Here is a 21599-nt window from a genome sequence, read left to right on the forward strand (position 1 = left end):
ATGTGTTTCCCAAACAATGTGCACAAGAGTGACTTTCAAGAACAATATTCACCTCTCTCTCTGAAATGCCCAAAATAACCCTACCAACCAGAGAAACCACACCACCTTCTTCTCTGTAGGTCAAGATGTTGGCAACTGGAATGCAGTTAAGCACAAGGTCATTTCCTTTGTGGTTTAACTCAGGAAACAGTTCCTGCTGCACAAGAACCTGCTGGGGCCTTGCATCTGAATACATTCAGCTCATAACTACACTGTAAAAAGCTTGGGCTGTGCCTGACAGATTTCAAACTGTCTTGAATTGTGTCCAGTTCTGGTGCCCCCAGCCTAGAAGGATCATGGAGCTGCTGGAGCAGGTCCAGAGGAGGCCACAACGATGATCAGAGGGCTGGAGCATCTCCTCTGTGGGGACAGGTTGAGAGAGTTGGGGCTTTCCAGCCTGGAGAAGAGAAGGCTCCAGGGAGAGCTTAGAGCAGCCTTCCAGTACCTGAAGGGACTCCAGGAGAGCTGGGGAGGGACCCTTGACAAGGGCTGGGAGTGATAGGATGAGAGTCAATGGATTGAAGGTGGAAGAGGGGAGAATGAGACTGGAGATTAGGAAGAAATTCTTTCCAGTGAGGGTGGGGAGACACTGGTGGGGTTGCCCAGGGAGGCTGTGGATGTCCTCTCCCTGGAGGTGTTTCAAGGCCAGGCTGGAACTAGATGATCTTCAAGGTCCCTTCCAACCCAAACCATTATGTGAACCTATCAAGTAAGACCAATTTCAGCCTCACTTCTATCCCTCTTCAATCATGAAGCTCCATTAGCAACAGAGGCTTGGAACCACAGAGGATGGGATCTGTCTTCACCAGATGTGCCTAAGGCAGATGCTGAGATAAGCAGGGGGTAGATAACCCTCCTGGGCCCTGATGCATGGGGCAGAGATGTTCTGTGGTTTCTGACAGGCTGAGCCTCATGATGGTGAAGATGCAAGGCAACACATTTGCAGTCCTTGGCACCAAGAAAGTGTGTGCCCTTCAGTGGCACTAACATTAAGGATTAGAAAAGCTGTTGATGAAGCTGAATATTTAAACAGGCCAAGGAAACTGGGATTTGCCCTCTCAGGCTGCCTGAGCAACACAAGCACTGAGCTTGTTTCCCTCAGCTACATAAAGAATCTTAAAGAGTTTAATGGAAAAAAAAAATAAGTAATGCTAGCCAGGAGCCAGGGCTGTGCTTGTCTTCATGCCAGGACAAATGTGTCTGTTGTTGCTCTAAAAGCTGCCCTTTACCACTCACACAATGTGCTCTGGAGGGCAGGCACAAAGGGGGCAGGAGGGCATCTGAATCTCCTCAGCACAAATCCTCACCCTTGCCCTGCACAGCCCAAGAACAACCTGAACTGCACTCACTTGAAGATCAGATTACTTTGCTATGTCTCTATTTATAGACAACTGCTATTGTTTGCAAGCACCCTGGGGTGAAGGTAACAGGTAAATATGATTTGTGAACTGCATGGTTCTGCAAATCCCCAGAGAATGAGACAAGGACTAGGTCTGGCTGCCAGAGGCACAGAATGCATCAGGTTAGAAGGGACCCTCAAAGGCCATCTTGTCCAAGCCCCTGCACTCAGCAGGGACATCTCCAATTACAGCAGGCTGCCCAGGGACACAGCAAGTTGGACTCTGAATGTCTCCAGGGATGGGACCTCCACCACCTCCCTGGGCAGCCTGTGCCAGTGTCTCACCACTCTCACTGTGCAGAACTTCCTCCTGATGTCCAACATCTCTCTGCCCTGCTCCACTTTCAAACCACTGCCCCTCAGCCTATCCCCACAGCCCCTTCTGAACAGTCCCTCCTGGAGGTCCTGTTCAAGCAGTTTGTTTTCACTTCCAACAGGCAGTGCAGATTTGTTTCATCCAAGTACAAGATGTGAGCTCACAGTGGCTTTAAAAAGCAGCACTGCTGTACTTGGACACATGCAAGACAAACTTTCTTCCCCACCAACAGTGTAAAACATACCATTGAGCTCTGATTACTAGGGAATATATTGTTTTAGTGGACACAGAGTCATGGAATGCCTTAGGTTGGAAGGGACCTCAGAGCTCATCTCCTCCAACCTCCCACCATGCCCAGGGACACCTCTCAGCTAGACTCAGCTGCTCAGGGCCTCATCCAGCCTGGCCTTCAACACCCCCAGGCAGGAGGCAGCCACAGCCTCCCTGGGCAGCCTGTGCCAGAGTCTCACCACCCTCCTACTCAAGAACTTCTTCCTCAGCTCCACTCTAACCCTGCTCTGCCTCAGCTTCAAACCATTCCCCCTTGGCCTGGCTCTAGACACCCTCAGCAAAAGTTCCTCTGCAGCCTTCCTGCAGGATCCCTTCAGGTCCTGGCAGGCAGCTCTGAGGTGCCCCTGGAGCCTTCTCCTCTCCAGGCTGCACACCCCCAGCTCCCTCAGCCTGTGCTCACAGCAGAGCTGCTCCAGCCCTTGGATCATCCCTGTGGCCATTTTCTTAGACACAGAGCTGCTGGAGTGAGTTTTCTCATGGACTTTGGTTACAGCCCTGGCTAAGACCACAGCTTCCTCTTGCTAGAACCCTTCACTCAGAACCCTCTCTTCAGAAAACTAAATATTTAATGATGCTGAGTGCTCAAGAGTGACAAATTCTGTGGGTGTTCAAAGGAATTCATATTATAGCAATTCATTTTTTTTCCTCTAAAAGAGGAAATTCTTTCTGTTTCACTCAGATGGAAACTTTGGGTGATTCCCTCATAAAGAGAGGATTTACTGACTAATAACTGTAATTCACAAACTCCTCAGGAGGTAACTAAGAGCCTGAAAAGCTCAGCACTCTACTACAGAGTTTCTAACAAGGTACCAAGAAGGAAACACATCACAGTAAACACCAGCTCCCTCCTATCAACCACCTCTGCAAACACCAAGTAGAAAAATCATTACCATGGAACCAACCCCAAACCCTCTAAAACAAGGCTGTGATTGGGAGAACTTCAAGACCAGCCTGAATCACTGAAAACCTGGCAGAGAAGAAGGTTTACACTGCTGACACCTGCTGAGGACACAAAGTTGGGAGGATTACCATGCAGAGGAAGATGAGAGCATCACACAGGAAGACTTGACAGAGATCCTTTGATATCACCAAGTCCAACAGCTCACCCAGAGCTCACAGTGCCACCCCTGCTGCTGGGCCACTGCCACTGAACCACAGCCTCCAGCACCACAGCCAGGTGGCTTTTAAACCCCTCCATGGATGGGGACTCCACCACCTCCCTGGGCAGCCTGGGACAGTGCCTGAGAACCCTTGCTGGGAAGAAATTTTTCCTAATATCCAACCTAACCCTCCCCTGGCACAACTTGAGGCTGTTTCCTCTTGCCCTGTCACTTGGTGTATGTGAGATGTGGTTAACCCCCACCTGGCTCCAGCCTCCTCTCAGGGAGCTGTAGAGAGCAACGAGGTCTCCCACAGCCTCCTTTTCTCCACACTAAACACCTCCAGCTCCCTCAGCTGCTCCTCCCCAGCCCTGCTTTTTCCAGACCCTTCCCCAGCTTTATTGCCCTTCTCTGGACACACACCAGCTCCTCAATGTCCTTCTTGGAGGGAGGGGCTCAAAACTGAACCCAGGATTCAAGGTGTGACTTCACCCATGCCAAGTAGAGAGGGACAATCATGGCCCTGGGCCTGCTGGCCACAGGAGCAGAGGAGGTTCCACATGAACATAAGGAGAAACTTTTTCCCTGTGAGGGTGCTGGAGCCCTGGAGCAGGCTGCCCAGAGAGGTTGTGGAGTCTCCTTCTCTGAAGACATTCAAAACCCACCTGGATGTGTTCTTGTGTGACCTGCCCTGGGTGACCCTGCTCTGGCAGGGGGTTTGGACTCAATGATCTCTAGAGGACCCTTCCCACCCCTACCATTCTGTGATTCTGTGAGAAGTGTAAGGGAGAGGGGAAAAATCTATTTAAGCCAAGGTTATATGAGCAGCAGAAAAAAATAGCAACCTGCCCATGAACACACAAGTGATGAAAAACGAGCAGGGATTTTAACCAGCAGAAAAATGAGACTGGCAGGTAGCCACACAAGCAGGGCAGGACAAAAAGCCTCTCCACATTTAGGATGGTCCTTGATTAGTCTATGTGCAGGTTTCATGATGTGGTTGCTTGCAGTGGCCAAGACTAGGCTTGATGACCTAGGAAATTCCTCCAGTCCAGGTCAAAGAGAGAAAATAGCTTTAAGGAGGGCTTCAGTGAAAGCAGCAAAACTCAAGTGTGAAGAAAGACATCTGAGCAACCTGGGCTGGTGGGAGGTGTCCATGCTCATGGCAGGGGGGTTGGCACCAGATGATCTTTAAAGTTCCTTCCAAGCCAAACCATTCTGTGCTTCTGTGAATCTCTCCTCCTCCTCTGGCCTAAACCAAAGACAGTGGTTCCAAAGCAAGTAATGATGAACACCAAGGAGAACTCAGCACACTCTTTCCCCATGATATCTGAAGCTCTGAAGATGTCTTAAGCACAAGCACACAATATTATCTCTCAATCAATCTCTTCAGCAAAATCATGCTCTAAATCCAAAAGGAATCCTCCTTAGCTCAGTATATATTTTAGGGGTAGATCTCAAAAACCTGAGGCTCAACATCATTTTTATATGGTGCAGATCTCCCTTTCCCACCACATTAAAGCCCGAAATGGGTTTCTGCTTCCACCAAAATGTAGTAGGCACAATCTTGATGCTGCTGAGCAGCCCCCAGGCAGTCAGGATGTAGACTGCCTAATACTGTCCTGCTTTGATATGAAACCTAAACTACCACCAAATACCTTTGCCTCAAGGAGCACCACCCACAGTAGGGATCCTTTGCAGACAAGCATTCAGGCTGGGAAGTGTATCTGCTGCAATTTGCAACTGGTATTCTTCTCACCTAAAAGCAAAGAAGGCAATAACAGACTGGATTAAAACAGCTTCCAGAGGCAGGGAAACAGAAGGGTTACCACTAAAGAGCTGACAGCAACCAAGCACAATCCCTTTGGGGGGCATTTCCTTAGGGACCCCCCTCTGCCAGAACACCTTTGGATAGAATTATGCAGCCTGTTTCACACACACTGTGCTCTGCCATCAGCAAATGACAGTTGGGTTCGAATACTCCAAGGCCAGCACAGACAAATTAATGCAAGGGAGGCTGATTAGCATAGGAAATTAAGAGATAACAATAAAATGGAGGTATTCTATTTTCCAAGCAATGCTCTGCTTCACAGAACACCCATTCCCTCTCCTCAGAATGGAGGGCTTTGGGTTTGTTTTTTTTTTGCTCCCCCTCCTCACCCAAATGACTGATGAAGGTGCATCCAAAAATTGCATGCACAAAACAAAATGCATCTGTGTTGGCATCACCAGGTGGGGCTGCTGCATGTGCACACTAGAAACAAACACATGCAACTACTCAGCATGCATGAAAAATGCCATTTTCAAGAAGGAAATGGAGAGAATTGTGGCTATGTCTTGGGTAGCTGTACTTGTACACTCAGCTTGAATATCCTAGCCAGCCATTTTCAGAAAAGGGAAGGGAAAAAAAGGAGAAAAAAAAAAACCACAAAACAACAAAAAGAGAAAGCTGATTACAAACACTGAATACAAATTAATATTTAGAACAATGTTAATCAATAACCTTGCTAAGAAAGATATTCCTCCTTCAAACCACTGATATATTTATTTTTTTAGTGGATTTGCAAGAATTTGAAGTTCTTCTCTTTTGTCAACAGAAAGAAGGAGATCTGGCCTTGGCAAAATTATGTTTAGTGGTTTGGGGTTGGTTTGTTTGTTTTTTTTTCCAGTCCTAGCCTGAAAAATGCAGGTCCTCTGAAGGTGTGTGAGATCATCAGCCAACAGCATTGACTGCTACTTAAAAAACACAGTGCAGGAGCCTTATTTAAGCTCCCAGAGATGATCAGAGAGAAGTATTTACTCCTAAAGGTTGTTGTTCCTCTGGGAACAACTTGCACTTTTTCCAAAGCCACAGAAAATTCCAGGCTTGGATTATCCACCTGTATTTCTGACTGAAATTTCCATTCCTTCTACATTTGTGATGCTTTGTGTCAGTCAGGAGGTCTCCTATCAACTTACCCCTTTTAAATGGCAGGCTAAAATGCTATCGTCACTGCTGGAAAAGGGATTTTACTGTAAATGGAAGTAATCAAGTGCTGGGTGAGATCCTGTCCAGCTAAGATGGGCAGCCAGCCCTTCTGTTTTCAGCCATCTACCCTGCTGCTGGTCAGACAAAAGAATCTGCTCAGCTGATGCTCAGCAGCCCTGCTGTGGGATGTACTGCAACAACTGCACCAGCTCCGGAGCTGCTTTCTGCTTCACAAGCAGCTCTGAGACGTCTGCTCACGTGCAGGAGCTCCCAGTGGCTGCTGAACTCCTTGGCCTTGCTAACCAGACACGTCAGTCACTTCTGAGGGTGGTTTTGGGTTGCTTTGGGGTGTTTTTATGTCTTTGCCTAACTGAAGACAAGGTGGATTTATCACTGATTAAAACTTCAAAGCCATCTCTCAAATTCAGAGATTTCTCTACATCAGAAGCTGCAAAACTGACTAACAAACCCTGATCTACCAATACCTGGACTGCTACATTCAGAGCAACTCCATCTCCAAACAGCCTACAAGTTTTGTTGGCTGCCTCCAAGCTTGGTTGTTCAGGATACCCCCCAGGGAAAGAAGAAATAAAGACTCACTCAAGAGAATGACATAAATTAAGCATGGGATAAGGCTGCTGCTGGAGCATAGCAACAGTGGGCAGCACTGTGACAGCTGAAGCTCTTCTGAGCTCTGCAGAAATGCAGTCAAACACAGACAACATAAATGTAAATATAGATGTAAAGTTGGCAACTGCAGCCTGGGTAATTCAGGTCTAACTCTGCCCCAGCCTGATGCTTCAAGCACAGGTCTGTGTTTGACTGCAAAGCAGGTATTGGATGTAAGGCTGGGAAGTGCAGCTTGGATAATCAAGGTCTAACTCCGCCCCAGCCTGATGCTTCACCCCTTAAAGTGGCAGAAATGCTTAAAGCCATAGTTTGACTTTCTATTGCCTTCAGCATTGTGCTTACCTTGTTGGCAGAGGACACATAGATGTAGTTATTGTCCACCGGATCAAGTCGAAGTTTGGGGAAAATGGAGGTTTCTTCCTTAATTTCATATAAAACCTCTGGGCAATTGGATTCCATATCCTCATTAAGAACAGCCTACAACACATGAAATCAGACTATTCACAAGCTCTTTCATTAAGCAGTCAGCATTTTATACAACAGCCTAATTTCAGCTACACCAGAGCTTTCAAGATTATTTACTCTGCCCTGATTTAATTCACCTTCTGCTCTGGGCACCTCCACACTGCAGAAAGGAGAGAGGAAAAGACCACCAGAACAGAACTGCAACAAAATCCATTTCACACTGAATCTGGCACTGACTTAGTGCATGAAACATCCCTCACACCAAACATGCTCCTGATTGATGCAGAAACTGAATGTGGAAGAGATGCCTCCATCCCAAGTCATAATGCATTAAGTACACCTACCACTGGAGAAGAAAGAATCAGCCTTCAGAAAACAAATTACCAACCAGACACTCAGAGTGTAAAAAGGAACCTACACAAGTTACTGACAACTGTCTTCAAGACAGAAGTTTCTCTGTGGCCTCTGTGAGCACAGATCTGAGGGGATCTCTTTCTTCCCTTGCCCAGCTCTACAGTTTGCCACCACCCTTCACATGGAATGGAAGGGAACCAGAGACCACAAAAATTAATTGTGCAAGTTGATAGGCACACCAACATTAAGATGAGTTATTACTCATGGCTGTTCTAAGGAGACATAGAAGACTTTGGTTTCATGTTTTGTTATCATAAGCACAGTGAAATCAAATGGGCAAAAGCTTTAAAAGCTCTCTACTACAGTCTTCTCCTACTGTCTGCTTATTAAAACAAAAAGTGAGAGGCAGGGCAGACAGGAAATGCACATTCTTGCAGGACCCAGAGAAAAATGGAACTATAAAACACAGTTGATTGGCTGGGTGAGAAGTTTGATAAGAAGATAAGCTGACTTTCACTTCCAGGTGACTGATTGAAGCTAGGAGAGGTCAACTCTTCAGAAGCTAAGGCAAAATGCATCTTGACTTTTCTCTCTAACAGACAGCTATTCACATCACACAAATGGGCTGACAAACAGGGAAATATGCTGCCAATACCTAACAATATTTAATATTTCTACTGGAAAAATCAAAGAAAGGAGGAAAGGAGAAAAAAAAAAGAACTGAGAACTCCTCAGTCCCTAAATGGATCCTGTGTGCATTAGCAGTAACTGTTTTGGGAAGTTACCTTGCCCACCAAGGAACAACACAGCAGTGACTTCTCAAACAAACAAACAAACAAAGATTAAGAGATCCAGGATATTGATCCAACCGAACAATAACTGAGATCCACGGTACTGACCCAACCAAACAACAAAAGAGATCTGTTTAAAATCCAGTGCCTAAACCAGGAAACATTGAGCCACTGGGAGAGAGAGCAGCAGCTGATGGAGAAGGGAAGGAATGCTCCACTCTGCTTACCTTCAGTAACTGTCCATCATCAGTTCCCAAGAAGAGAACTATCTGATTCAGCACCACTGTGCCATACACAGCCACTAAGCCAGAGTGAACCAAGGTAGGTAACTTCTTGATTGATCTTGCACCCTGAAAATCAGATGTGAGAGAGCTGTTACAAAAGCATTCACCTGTACTGCAAAGCCTTCAGAACAAGAATAGAGAAGAATCCCTGGAAAGTTCTGAGAGAACCCAACCTGAGACAAGACTTTGGGTGACATTTGAATCCTGACAACAATGTCAGAGCAACACATCAGTGGAAATGACACAAGAAGCATGAAAGCACTCACACATGGCAAATGGTTCCCTCTCTGCTCAATGACATCCACAGCAGCTAAACCACTGACCTCAGTGGGACCCAGCCTTGGCCTGAGAGCAGCACAGTTGCTTTGCAACCAAATTTCTCTTTTTTGGGTCATAACGCCCTGGGGCTTATTGTGAATTGTCAGTTCTTCTCAGAAAAGAATGCTGAGCCCTAACCTGGCTGCACCGACTGTAGAATCCTGGAATCACAGAATAGTTTGAGTTGGAAGGGACCCTAAAGCTCATCCAGTTCCAACCCCCTGCCATGGACAGGGACACCTCCCACCAGCCCAGCTTGCTCAAGGCCCCATCCAGCCTGGCCTTGAACACCTCCAGGGAGAGGACATCCACAGCCTCCCTGAGCAACCTGTGCCAGTGCCTCACCACCCTCACTGGAAAGAATTTCCTTTTCATCTCCAGTCTCAGACTCCCCTCTTCCAGCTTCAATCCATTGCCTCTCATCCTGACATTCCCAGCCCTTGTCACAAGTCCCTCCCCAGCTCTCCTGCAGCCCCCTTCAGCTACTGGAAGGCTGCTCTAAGGTCTTCCCAGAGCCTTCTCTTCTCCAGGCTGGACAGCCCACCCAGGAAGGCTATAGGTAAAAAGAGCAGCCACTTCTAAAGGCCTGCTAATATTCTGTAGGCAGGTAGGAGGCACCTCATGGGTTCTTATTTTTATGTGTTTGTGTCGAAAAACACAGAGCTTCATCCTCCCCTTTTTGGTTTCCTGCTTCACACTAAAGGAAGTTCAGCTTCTGTTTTAGAGAAATACAAAAGTGAAATACATCAGAAGAAGGTTGATGCCAGGGAGAACATCAATGTGCCTGTCTGACCCTGAAAGTCAACACACTGCCTCCAACTCTATGCCCAAGCTGGATGAACTCAAGTGACAAACACTTGCAAGCAGCTCGGGGAAGAAAGCATCCTGCAGAAAATCCTCTGTCTCGTGAAAGCACAAACCAAACCCAACACACGGAAAAGCCCAACCAAAGAACCCAGACTGCAGGCAAGCCAACTGCTGCAGTGGCTCCAGAGGAGGCCAGGAAGGTGATCAGAGGGCTGGAGAACCTCTGCTATGGGGACAGGCTGAGAGAGTTGGGGCTGTGCAGCCTGGAGAAGAGAAGGCTCCAGGGAGACCTCAGAGCAGCCTTCCAGTACCTGAAGGGGCTCCAGGAGAGCTGGGGAGGGACTTTGGACAAGGTCTGGGGGTGACAGGATGAGAGGCAATGTCTTTGAGCTGGGAGAGGGAAGATTGAGACTGGAGGTGAAGAAGAAATTCTTTCCAGTGAGGGTGGGGAGACACTGGCACAGGTTGCCCAGGGAGGCTGTGGATGTCTCCTTCCCGGAGGTGTTCAAGGCCAGGCTGGATGAGACCCTGAGCAACCTGGGCTGGTGGGAGGTGTTGGAAGTGGATGAGCTTTAAGGTCCCTTCCAACCCAACCCATTCTATGAAAGGAACCCTGATGGGGGAGAATGAAGTCATTCACCAGGGGATGGTCTCTGCCCCAAGTGGTATCTCCCCCCAGCCCAGGGTATCTCCCTAGTGAGCAGGAACTCAGCTTTGCCATCCTGTAATCACTTCAAGTCAATCAAAGGTGTGATCCCCTCTGCTCTCTAATCAGGTTTAGTCCCAGCCAAGCTCCACTTCCCCTTCTACTCTATAGTCTAAAGCTTTCCAGTGAGCTTAGTTAAGGAAATGATGTGCCCAGAAAAGGCTCTGCAAATCCCTCCACTACTTTAATGTTCATCTGAGTGCTTCTCACCATACAAACACGTGGCTGCATGGACATCAGTGCTGGCACAAAGAAGTGACAGGCATGGGGAGGAGGGGAGAGGAGCTCAGGTGGGACTTGTAAGTCATCTTACAGAGTCCAGCATCTCAGCCTCAAGGACCCATCCTTCAACCTTCAGAACCCCTCTGAATGCAAGGAGCTCTTTTGCTTTACTGCAGAAGTCAAGGTGCGAGGAGGAGGCATTCCAAGTGACATTCTGCAGAGAGGTGAAGACATTTCTCAAAGTTACGAAGCGAATCCACAGCACAGGAACAGCTAAATTCAGCTCTTGCACACCAGCTTGCTGCTTTAACCCCCACCAGTCCTTCCACACAAAAATCATTGCTCTTCTGAACTGCAGCCCTCAGTCAATTAAAACCTTTTTTCAGTCATCTGAATTATTTTAATTAGCTCACAAGAACAGCCACTTAGAATAAAAGGAAACTTGATTAACTTTCATATTTAAAGATCACAGAATCATAGAATGGCTCAGGCTGGAAGGGACCTCAGAACTCATCTCCTCCAACCTCCCACCATGCCCAGGGACACCTCTCAGCTAGACTCAGCTGCTCAGGGCCTCATCCAGCCTGGCCTTCAACACCCCCAGGCAGGAGGCAGCCACAGCCTCCCTGGGCAGCCTGTGCCAGACTCTCACCACCCTCCTACTCAAGAACTTCTTCCTCAGCTCCACTCTAACCCTGCTCTGCCTCAGCTTCAAACCATTCCCCCTTGGCCTGGCTCTACACACCCTCAGCAAAAGTTCCTCTGCAGCCTTCCTGCAGGATCCCTTCAGGTCCTGGCAGGCAGCTCTGAGGTGCCCCTGGAGCCTTCTCCTCTCCAGGCTGCACACCCCCAGCTCCCTCAGCCTGTGCTCACAGCAGAGCTGCTCCAGCCCTTGGATCATCTTTGGGGCCTCCTCTGGACTCTCTCCAGCAGCTCTGAGTCCTTCTCCTGCTGGGGACAGCAGAACTGGAGGCAGAATTGGAGGTGAGGTCATAGCAGAGCAAATCCCAGGGGCAGAATCCCCTCTCCTGCCCTCTGCCCACACTGCTCTGGCTGCAGCCCAGCACACAGCTGCCTGAGGGCTGCAGGAGGGCACTACTGGCTCCTGGGGAGCTGCTCAGCATCCAACACCCCCAAGGCTCTTTCTTCAGGGCTGCTCTCAACCCACTCTGCACCCAGGCTGGAGTTGTGCCTGAGATTTGCTTTTCTTGCAGCAGGAAGACACAGAACTGCCAGGCACTGCCACAGAGCTTCAGTGAAGCTGACCTAGGCATGAGACTTCAGTACCATGGAAGTCTCCTTCAGATGTGGAGGGGAAAATAAATGATTACAAGCACTCTAAAGTAGAAAAGGTTAACTCACTTTTTAAATGGAAGGCTCAGTGTCTGCCCCAGTGCTGGGGGTAACAAAACTCCATCCGTGGTGCACAGTGAGCCTTCCCTCAGGCTGAGGAGCATGGAGATGAAGCTTCCAGGCTTTCATTTCCACCAGCATTAGGATCTTTTTCTTTTCCTGCAGTGCACCATACAGTGGTGTGAGGAAATCAAACCACCTCCCAGCCTCTGTACAACAAGATCAGAGAGGAGGAGAGGACTCACCCAGTCTCTACAAAGCTTTGCTGCCAGATTTTGTTTTGACCCACATAGCAGTGAAATAACCAGTGTCATATCAGAGCATCCTCCTCAGCTGACTGAGGAACCAATGCTGACAAGTGTGGAAGCCTCCTCCCCTCCCTCTGCATGCTGGAGGGAGGGTCAACATGACATTGAGCTAATGCAGAGGAGGGGACACTTAGATGCTGGGCAGCCACAACAAAAATTGCTGTCTCTCTTTAGCAGCCTATTTCTCCAGTTTGTCTGCCCCCTCTGAGGTGCAGCTGCTGCTTTCACCCTTCTAGCACCCCTTTCCCATCTGCATGGATTTTTTTTAACAAGCCCTTTTACCTTTCCCACTGTGACTAATGGGGTTACAGCACCCTAGGGCCTGCCCAAGCTTTCCATTTCACAGCTAAAACCAGCCTTTAAATGCACTTAAAGGCTAAACTTCCTTTACACTTGAAGAGTCACTCATGCCTACAATCATCCATTTGCCTGTCCTGTTACATTTTCAGGGGCATACAAAACTAAGACAAGCAAAAGAAGACAATGCAGCTCTAGAAGACCTTTTTCTGAAGTTGTCAGTTCCCCCCTCCTCTCCCTCTCCTCTTCCCTTTCTTCCCCTTCTCTCCCTCTCCTCTTTCCTATCTTCTTTTTCTCTCCTCTCTTCTCTTCTCTTCCCTTACCTCTTCTCTCCTCTCTTCTCCCCTCTCTTCTCTTCCTTCCCTTCCCTTCTTTTCCATTCCCTTCTCTTTCTGTTGTCTCTTACAACCTTCACATGCAGAGGTGAGCCTAGAGATCTCTCCTGAATTAAGTTACGTTTTGTTTTTCAGTTCCCCCTGCCCCGTGCTGTTTGGTTACTGGCAGGGAAGGTATTTACACTAAGTTTCTCTTTTGCATCCCATTTTGTAGATTGATCTCCCTATGATTCCAGCTGCAGCAACCACACTCACACTGCTACCTTCTGTCTTGACTTCCTCCTGATGATTTCACACTGTGTGCCTCAGAGGGGCTGGCAGCATTTTTAGCTCACGCAGCACTCAACGTACTACAGCTGGCCAAAAAGCCAAAATAAAGGGTTTGAGCAGCAGAGTGAATGAACAGATGCAGCTACACAAAAGGACACCACACTTGTGATCAGTCTGCAGCAACAGTCAGCACTGGAACAATACAGAGATGTTTATTCTAGAGGGGAAAAAACATCTGGAACCTCACTCCTCTTTCTTCATTTCACCACCCTCCAACCTCCTGCATCGATTTTTCTTGTATCAGAGGGTCACAAACTTAAAATACTGGTGCATGCAGCAAGCCTTCATTCAGGCTGAGGAACAAGGAGATGAACTGTTCCAGTTCAGTCTTCACTTCTGAACATTGGGGAGCTGGAGCATGCCCAGAGAAGGGCAACAGCTGGCAAAGGGCACTCCTGGATGGGTCAGCAGGCTCAGGGGGTCTTGGTTACTGGTTTTCCTCTACCTGGACACTGGCTACAGATGGAATTCCTCAGGGAACCTATCCTGGAACATGTCCTGCTCCCTGTCTTTACCAAGGACCTGGAGGAAGACACTTCTGGGTTAAGCTTGCAGATGACATTGCCATGCTGGAGTGCAGGGCTGCCATTCAGAGAGAGCTCGATGGGCTGTGGGAATGGCCCCCCAGGAACCTCCAGAAATTCAGCAAGAAGCCCTGCAGCTGGGATGAGCTGACCCCTGTGATGCTGAGAAGGACACAAAGGGTCCTGGAGGGCAGCAGGCTCAGTGGTGTGCCCAGCCAGCAGTGAGGGCTGGCAGCATCCTGGTCTGTAAGAAGAGGAGCACAGAGAGCAAGTGAGGAGGGAAATCATTCTCCTTTGCCTGGCACATGCTCAGTTGTGCCTAGGACATCATGCCCAGTTCTGGAATCCTCACCATGGCACTGATCCTGATAGATCAGAGTGAGCTCACTATCAGAGCCTGGAGCACCTGCTGCAGAGGAAAGGCTGAGCTGGGTCAGCCTGCAGGAGAGGCACTTTCAGAGGGACCAGAGAAAACAAAGCCAGGCTCTTGACTGGGGTCTATGCAGGACAACAGAAGATAATGACCCCGAGTGAAACAGTGCAGGGTTCTAGTGCACAAGAGATTAAACCATGAGGACAATGAAGCAGAACAGGTTGTCCAGAGATGTTATAGTCTACATTCCTGGAGGTTTCAAGATGTGACAGGACAAAGCCCAGGGCAACCTTGTCTGATCTCAGATCTGACCCTGCTGCGAGCAGGGAGCTGGACAGGAGACCTCCTCTGAGGTTCCACCCAACCTGAACGTCTCTGTAATCCCAAGGAAGCAAATCCTCTGTTCAGGAGCCCCCAAGGCTCTCCCAAGTTTCCACTAAGAACACCTGGTGAAGCCAGATGACTAAAAGCAGCTCTGCCCCTTCCTGACAACCCCAGAGTTTACAAGTCTCCTGTGGTTTGCTTTCCACACCAGACTGGGATGAACTGAAAATTGATCCTAACTGGACAGAAATATTCCCTCTGGAAATGTTAACTCTAGAAGGCTGTCAAACATCAGACGAAACCCTGGCAGCCTGCTAATACACAGGAGATGACTCTGCTCCCAGGCAATTAATTACAGGATCAAATTTGATACCAAATGATATCTAGGAGTCTGCCATTCTTCCCTTAACTAAAAGCCCATGAATCATTTTGGAATTAGCTACCAGCCCAATCCAAACAGCATTCCTGTCAATTAATGGTTGTGATCAAACTGATGGCAATGCTGACTTCAAGCACCTCCCTTCAATAGATCTTAGAGCAGCTGATTTCTCCTAGGATTCCAAACTCTGCTTGGTATATTAAGGGCCATAAAGCAACCCACATATGTATCACCCACTGAAAAATGCAAAAGCTGACAGAACAGACTGACATGGAGCTTTACTCGCAGTAAATAGCAGATGAAAATTCAACCATGACAGCCTTCCATGCAGTAGCTCTCACACCTACTTAGCACAGCATCCTGGCCTGGACCAGCAATGCTGTGGTCAGCTGGAGCAGGGAAGTGATTGTCCTCTTGCACTCAGCACTGCTCAGCCTGCACTTTGAATCCAGGGTTCAGTTTTGGGCTCCCCACTACAAGAAGGACATTGAGGGGCTAGAACTGGTCCAAAGAAGGGCAACAAAGCTGGGGAAGAGTCTAGAGAACAGGGCTGGGGACGAGCAGCTGAGGAACCTGGGGGTGTTTAGTGTGCAGAAGAGGAGGCTGAGGGCAGACTTCATTGCTCTCTACGGCTCCCTGAGAGGAGGCTGGAGCCAGGTGGAGGTTGGTCTCTTCCTCCTAGCATCAGGGGATAAAAGGAGAGGAAATGGCCTGGAATTGTGCCAGGGGAGACTTAGGTTGGAGAGGAGGAAAAATTTCTTTGCTGCAAGAGTGGTCAGGGATTGGCACAGGCTGCCCAGGGAGGTGGTGGAGCCCCCAACACTGGAAGTGTTCAGAAACCTGTGGCCATGGCACTTGGGAGACAGGGTTTGGTGGCCACAGTGGTGCTGGGTTGATTTTGGACTTGATCTTAGAAGTCTTCTCCAACCAAAACTATTCTATGATTCTCAATGTCCTTCTTGCAGTGAGAGGCCCCAAACTGAACCCAATATTTGAAGTGAGCTCACCAGTGCTGAGCTCAGAGGCACAACCACTTCCCTGCCCCTGCAGATGCAGGCTGTGCTGCCAAGTCCTCACCACACACTCCTCCACAATTGTAAGCAGATATCATCCAAACTAGGAGATGTGGATCAGAGGAAAATTAGCTCAACATAAAACTGCAAGATGTTTGCAGAGGCACTTCACCTGAGACATCACTTGCCTCCTGCTACTGAGGGATCATGCCTCTGGGATTCCACTATCAGAGATGTCCATAATTAACACCTCCAGCTATGGGAAAAGGCTTTGTGCACTCCACTGCAGAAAACAACCCCAGCATGAGGCAGGTCTCACAAACAGCAATTCCACAGAATTTGTAGCTGTCACACACTGATAAAGCTGGATCTCAAACATGACTCATTTTCAAGGACAGCCTCAAAACCAGCATTAAAACTTGATGCAAATGCCAGCCTTGGCCCAAGCAGCAATGCAAAGCTAAAGATTACACACTTGCTATGAGGATGAACAACAATTTGGTTGCAATCCAGTGAAGTACTCAAGTTCATGCTTAGCTTTAAATGCATGGGCATGAAGATGATGGAGCTACTTACATGCTTAGTGTTAAATATGCCCTTAAGTGCTTTACTGGGTTAGGGCCAGCAAGCTCAGGACCTCACAGGAACGCAGCAGGAGAACAGCAGAGAATTCAGGACCATAGATACTTAGGCCTAAGTTCCTCTTGCAGTGCACTACTGAGCAGTGATATCAACACACAGGGCAAACACAAGCAGCTGCATGAGTGCAGACAGGCAAGAGGATGTCTTGCCTAAAGGTAATCAGAGTAATTGCAGAGATCTGGGGAATGACAAGCTCAGAAGGAAAACAAACTGCAACTACTTCCTAATGTATGCTCCAACAATTGTGTTCCTGCTGGGAAAAAACCCTGCTCTTTTCAATTCCTGCATAAGCTGAGAGCCCAGGTCCGTGATCTGAGTACCACATTGCAGCTCAGCTCCAAGCTCAAGCTACCCAGCCAAGAAGAAGACTAAAAGCCACAGGACCACACAACACCTGGCATCTGCAATGCAAAATGCAGACTGATGTTCATCAGGGTCCACCTGCCACAAACATCACAGGGGTCTGCACTCCCAGCAAACACAATCATAGACTCATGGAATTGTTTTGGTTGGAAAAGTCCTCTGAGCTCATCCAGTCCAACTAGCAACCCAACACCACCATGGACACTAAACCCTGGCCCCAAGTGCCATGGCCACAGGGTTCTGGAACACCTCCAAGGATGGGGACTCCACCACCTCCCTGGGCAGCCTGTGCCAATCCCTGACCACTCGTGCAGCAAAGAAACTTTTCCTCATCTCCAACCTTAGCCTCCCCTGGCACAATTTCAGGCCATTTCCTCTCATTCTATTGCCTCATACTAGGGAGAAGAGACCAACCCCCACCTGGCTCCTGGCTCCAGCCTCCTTTCAGGGAGTTGCAGAGAGCAGTGAGGTCTCCCCTCAGCCTCCTCTTCTCCACACTAAACACCCCCAGCTGCTCCTCATAGACCTTGTACTCCAGACCTCTTCCCAGCTTTGTTGCCCTTCTCAAAACCTGCTCCAGCCACTCAATGTCCTTCTTGTACTGAGGGGCCCAAAACTGAACCCAGCAGTCAAGCTGTGGCCTCACAATTGCCTAGGACAGGGGCACCATCACTTCCCTTACATGCTGCCAACCCCTGCTCAGCACCAAGACTGGTTTCAAAGGATTGCATGTTAGAGCACACACTAAGGACTGCTGCTTGCTGCCATGCCTACACCTCACAGTACAACGTGTTCCTGCCTTGCTACCAGGCAGCCCCCACTGGCCACAGCCAGCACTCCCTGCTGCACACACTTCCCCAGGCTGCACACCACCTTCCTGCCAGCTCTGAAGCCCGCGCAATCTGAGCCCAACCAGAGCACGTTCCACGTTTGCAGGGACTCCCACCATGGTATGGTGAGAGACAGGAGAAGGATCTGGTCTAAAACAACCAGAAGCAGCAGCATATGGGGCTGTCATCTTCCAACTTACTCTGCGGTAGCCCAGCCTAACCTTCTGTAGTACAAAAAACATATTAAAGCTGAACTGCATGCGTTTGCTGCTGTTTATACACCACCAGCACACACAATTAGCATTAAAAGGGAGCTTAATTAGCCATGTAATGTTGTGGGTCATATCACACATCCCCCCCCAAGATGTCCTATCTCACCAAACATTAAAACACCACTTGATCATGTTGGAAGCAAACTGGGTATATTACTCCAAAATACAATGATTAAGAACATCACCACACTCGGGGGCACAGTGTTAAGCAAACAATCCTCTCCATCATTTTTATGCTGAGGTTCTTCAGCAGTGTACACAAAGATAATCTATGTTTCCAGGAGGGACAAAGCCCTCTGGGACATGAAAGTAACTCTGGAGTCACAGGTCTGCAACCTGGCATTAGCACAGGCTGCCCAGGGAGGTGGTGGAGTCCCCATGCCTGGAGGTGTTCCAGAAACCTGTGGCCATGGCACTTGGGGCCATGGTGGTGCTGGGTTGAAGGTTGAACTGGGTGATCTTAGAAGGCTTTTCCAAGCCAAACAATTCTATGGTTCTATGATCTGAATCAGACCAATCCTTAGACAAGTGGATTGCTGAGTTGCTGTATTCAGGCACTGAGAGGCAATGGGGATGGGAGGCTGAGAGGAACAGAAGTCAGAAATACCTGTTTCACCACCCCTGCATCATGTTACTCCATGAAATCCATGAGACTCTCCTGGAATTTATAGCATGGGGCTTTGGATAAATGGTTATAAAGAACCTGCTGCTCAGGGAGGTGTTTGCTTTGTTTTGGTTTTGCAGCCTCAACAAGAAAATCCACAAATAATTAGGAGCTAAGAACACAAATTAAGAATCCAACTAGCAAATCACTAACTACTTTGAGATGAGGATGAGGCTTCAAATTCATGCAGTTCCCCTTGTCAGAACAGAGAAATCATGCAGGAAGTTGTAAACTGGCACTGGAAAGGAAAGGATTGGCTTGGACTCTGTTGTGAGACTTTCACTATTTACTTCAGCAGTCGTTTCACCCACATATGGGCTTCTCATTCATAACTGCATTCTCTAGCACTGGCAGCAGTCTCACAGCTCAGTAGGAAGATGAGCAGTGATTCACACAAGCCCTCCGGTGCTTTGTGTTTGGAAGGAGCTCAGCACTGTGCTCTGCTCTGGGCTAGCTTTGGGAAGCCAAGAAGCGACAGTCATCCACTGTACAAACTCTTTCAAGGAGTTTCCAACAGCTCCCATCCAAGCACAGCAAGGCATCAGGGGGGTCCTGATTAAGGATGCAAGAGGCCAGGGCTTGCTTTACGCTGCCTTGCTTTACCATGCCTGACTTTATCTCTTCTGCTTCTCCCTCACACTTTTCAGTGTTCCTTTTGTCAAAGCTCTGAAGAGTTCCAAGTGTGACTTCAAAGCCTTGCCAAAGCACCTTCTTCACCCCAATTACTATTTTTAGTTTTAATTTTAATTAATTCCTTCCCTAGCTACCAAAACCACAGCAAAGCCAGTAACCCTGCCCATCCTGTCCCCCAGCTCCCCAGCTCACCCTCAAAAAGCAGCAGCAGCTGAAGAGAGAATGTTAGGGAGAGAGGTGATCTCCATGGGATACCACTGCCTCTGAAAACATAACCAGTGCAACAGCAAAGATGTGTTGCTTACTGCTGCCTGCTGCACAGATGGGTTTAGGAGGGTGGTCGTGAGCCCCCTCCAGCAAGGCTAATCCTGGGAGGTCTGGGAGACACCTACCAGGGAACAAGCAACCACAAATAAGCAGTGAGCAATGGGGCTAGCAAGGCACACAGCCCAGTGCACAGGAGTCAGTTGGATTGGTTTTTTCTCCTTCCTGATATAGCTGCAGTGACATGAGATGTGAATGCACACAACAAGGTAGGAGATGCTTTAGCTAGGCTGGACAGAAAATACAATGAAGTGCAACTAATCCTTGGAGAAAAAAAAAAAAAAAAAAAAAAAAAGCTTGTTGAGTGAGGAGCTAGAGACTCAGCCCTGACCCAGGAAGCCCTCAGACATGAAGGTGGGAATGATGCTCTAAACCTGGTAAGGGGTCAACTTCTCAGAAGGTGTTGGAGAAATCATGAAGGCTGATGAAGCCAGGGCTGATGCGCAGAGCCTGGCACAGCTCTGAAGTTCCCTGCTAACTTCATGAGCCTTCAGTTCGGGGACACTCCACAAGTCACACACAGCAACACAAACACAACACCATCAAGGAGGGCGTGCGGGATGCAGGCTCAGCAAAGCCATGCCCAGACTTACACAGCTCTTCCCGTTCATGATGAAGTCTGTGGACCCACAGGCTTGCTCCTTCACCTCCTCCATCCCGAAGATGCAGACGGCGGTGGTGTTCCAGGCCTTGGCATCGTGGTTGTGGTGGAAAACACCCACCCACCAGCCCCGCCGGCTCTGTCGGATGAGGCTGGAGGAAACGATGAGGCTCCTGCACCCGCAGTCCAAAGCCACATGGCCCTGCAAAGTGAGGCCACCTTCCGAGGGGCGCAGCTGGCGCAGGACAGCCATGCTGGGTGGCTCCACGTACCCACCCCGCCTGACCTTCAACTTGTAGTAGGGAAAGAAGAGATGATCCCCCCACTGCAGCGCGTCAACGAAGTGCAAAGGTTCCTTCCTGCGCTTGATGATGCCCAGCTCCTCCTTGGACTCCAGGTTGTCCATGCCGCGCATCGTGATGACGGTCGCCTCGTCCGACTGGGAGGGCTCGCAGCCCAGACGGCTCTCGGAGTCGCCAGTCGAGTAGGTGGCCGCCACGGCCAGGTACCAGGCACCGGACAGCTGGAAGACAACGCCGGCGGTGGAGCCGTCGGGCAGGCAGCTGACCACCTCGCTGCGGTTCAGGCGCTGCCGGTAGGCCGGCAGCTCCCACACCTCGCAGGTGCCGTCCTTCTGTGTCCAGCCGGCCAGCAGGACGCCCACCCCTCCGGCCTCCTCGTAGGGCAGCAGCAGGTTGCTGCGCATGCCGGGGGGCTCCTGGCAGCCCTGCCCGGCGGCCGCCGGCACTAGGCGGCGGCGGGGCCGCAGCTCGGGCCACAGCTCGTACAGGCAGCTGCCGCCCGCCACCAGCACGCCGCCGCCGCTCACCTCGACGTTGTCGATGCGGGCCCCCGGCAGCTCGAAGCTCTGGGGGCCGCTGGCGCCCGCCAGCGCCGCCAGCAGGGGCAGCGCCCAGCTGAGGGCGGGCGGCGGCGCCGCCATGGGCGCGGGCTCGGCTCGGCGCCGCGGGGCGCCTCAGGCGGCGGCGGGCGGCGGGCGCCGCTGCGCCATGGTGCGCGGAGGGGCCGGGCGCTGCCGCTGCCGCCGCCGCCGCTTCTCTCTCAGCCGCGGCCGGGCTGTGCGCGGGCGGGGAGTTCCTCTTTCGGGGCGGGGAGGAGAGGAGAGGAGGGGGTGCCTGTACGGGAGAGGTGGGCCGGGCTCCTCCGGGAGAGCTGCCCAGCCACCTCGCCGCCGTGCGCCGCCGTTCCCCCTCCGCCCCCTGGCCCCGCCAGCCCAGCCCGCCTCGCCGCGGACGGGGGGCGGCGGCAGCGCGGGAATCCACCTCGACCGCCGGGCTCTGGCGAGCCGGAGCGGGGGGCGGCCGTTTCCCCCCGGCGCGGCGG

The 21599-nt window shown here is 50.0% G+C and overlaps 1 protein-coding gene across 1 annotated transcript in view; it reads right to left on the reverse strand.

Annotated features, from left to right (window-relative positions):
• PLXNC1 (plexin C1) overlaps positions 1-21198 on the reverse strand; it is a 78565-nt gene extending 57367 nt beyond the window's left edge. The window contains exons 1-4 of the mRNA XM_054386732.1: positions 20248-21198; positions 8581-8703; positions 7086-7220; positions 4804-4904 (exon numbers count right to left, since the gene is read on the reverse strand). Coding sequence (XP_054242707.1) covers positions 4804-4904; positions 7086-7220; positions 8581-8703; positions 20248-21198 — 1310 coding nt within the window. The remainder of the gene's footprint in view (positions 1-4803; positions 4905-7085; positions 7221-8580; positions 8704-20247) is intronic.
• Between the last annotated feature and the right edge of the window lie 401 nt (positions 21199-21599).

Source organism: Indicator indicator, chromosome 14 (assembly GCF_027791375.1).
Source record: "Indicator indicator isolate 239-I01 chromosome 14, UM_Iind_1.1, whole genome shotgun sequence".
NCBI lineage: Eukaryota > Metazoa > Chordata > Aves > Piciformes > Indicatoridae > Indicator > Indicator indicator.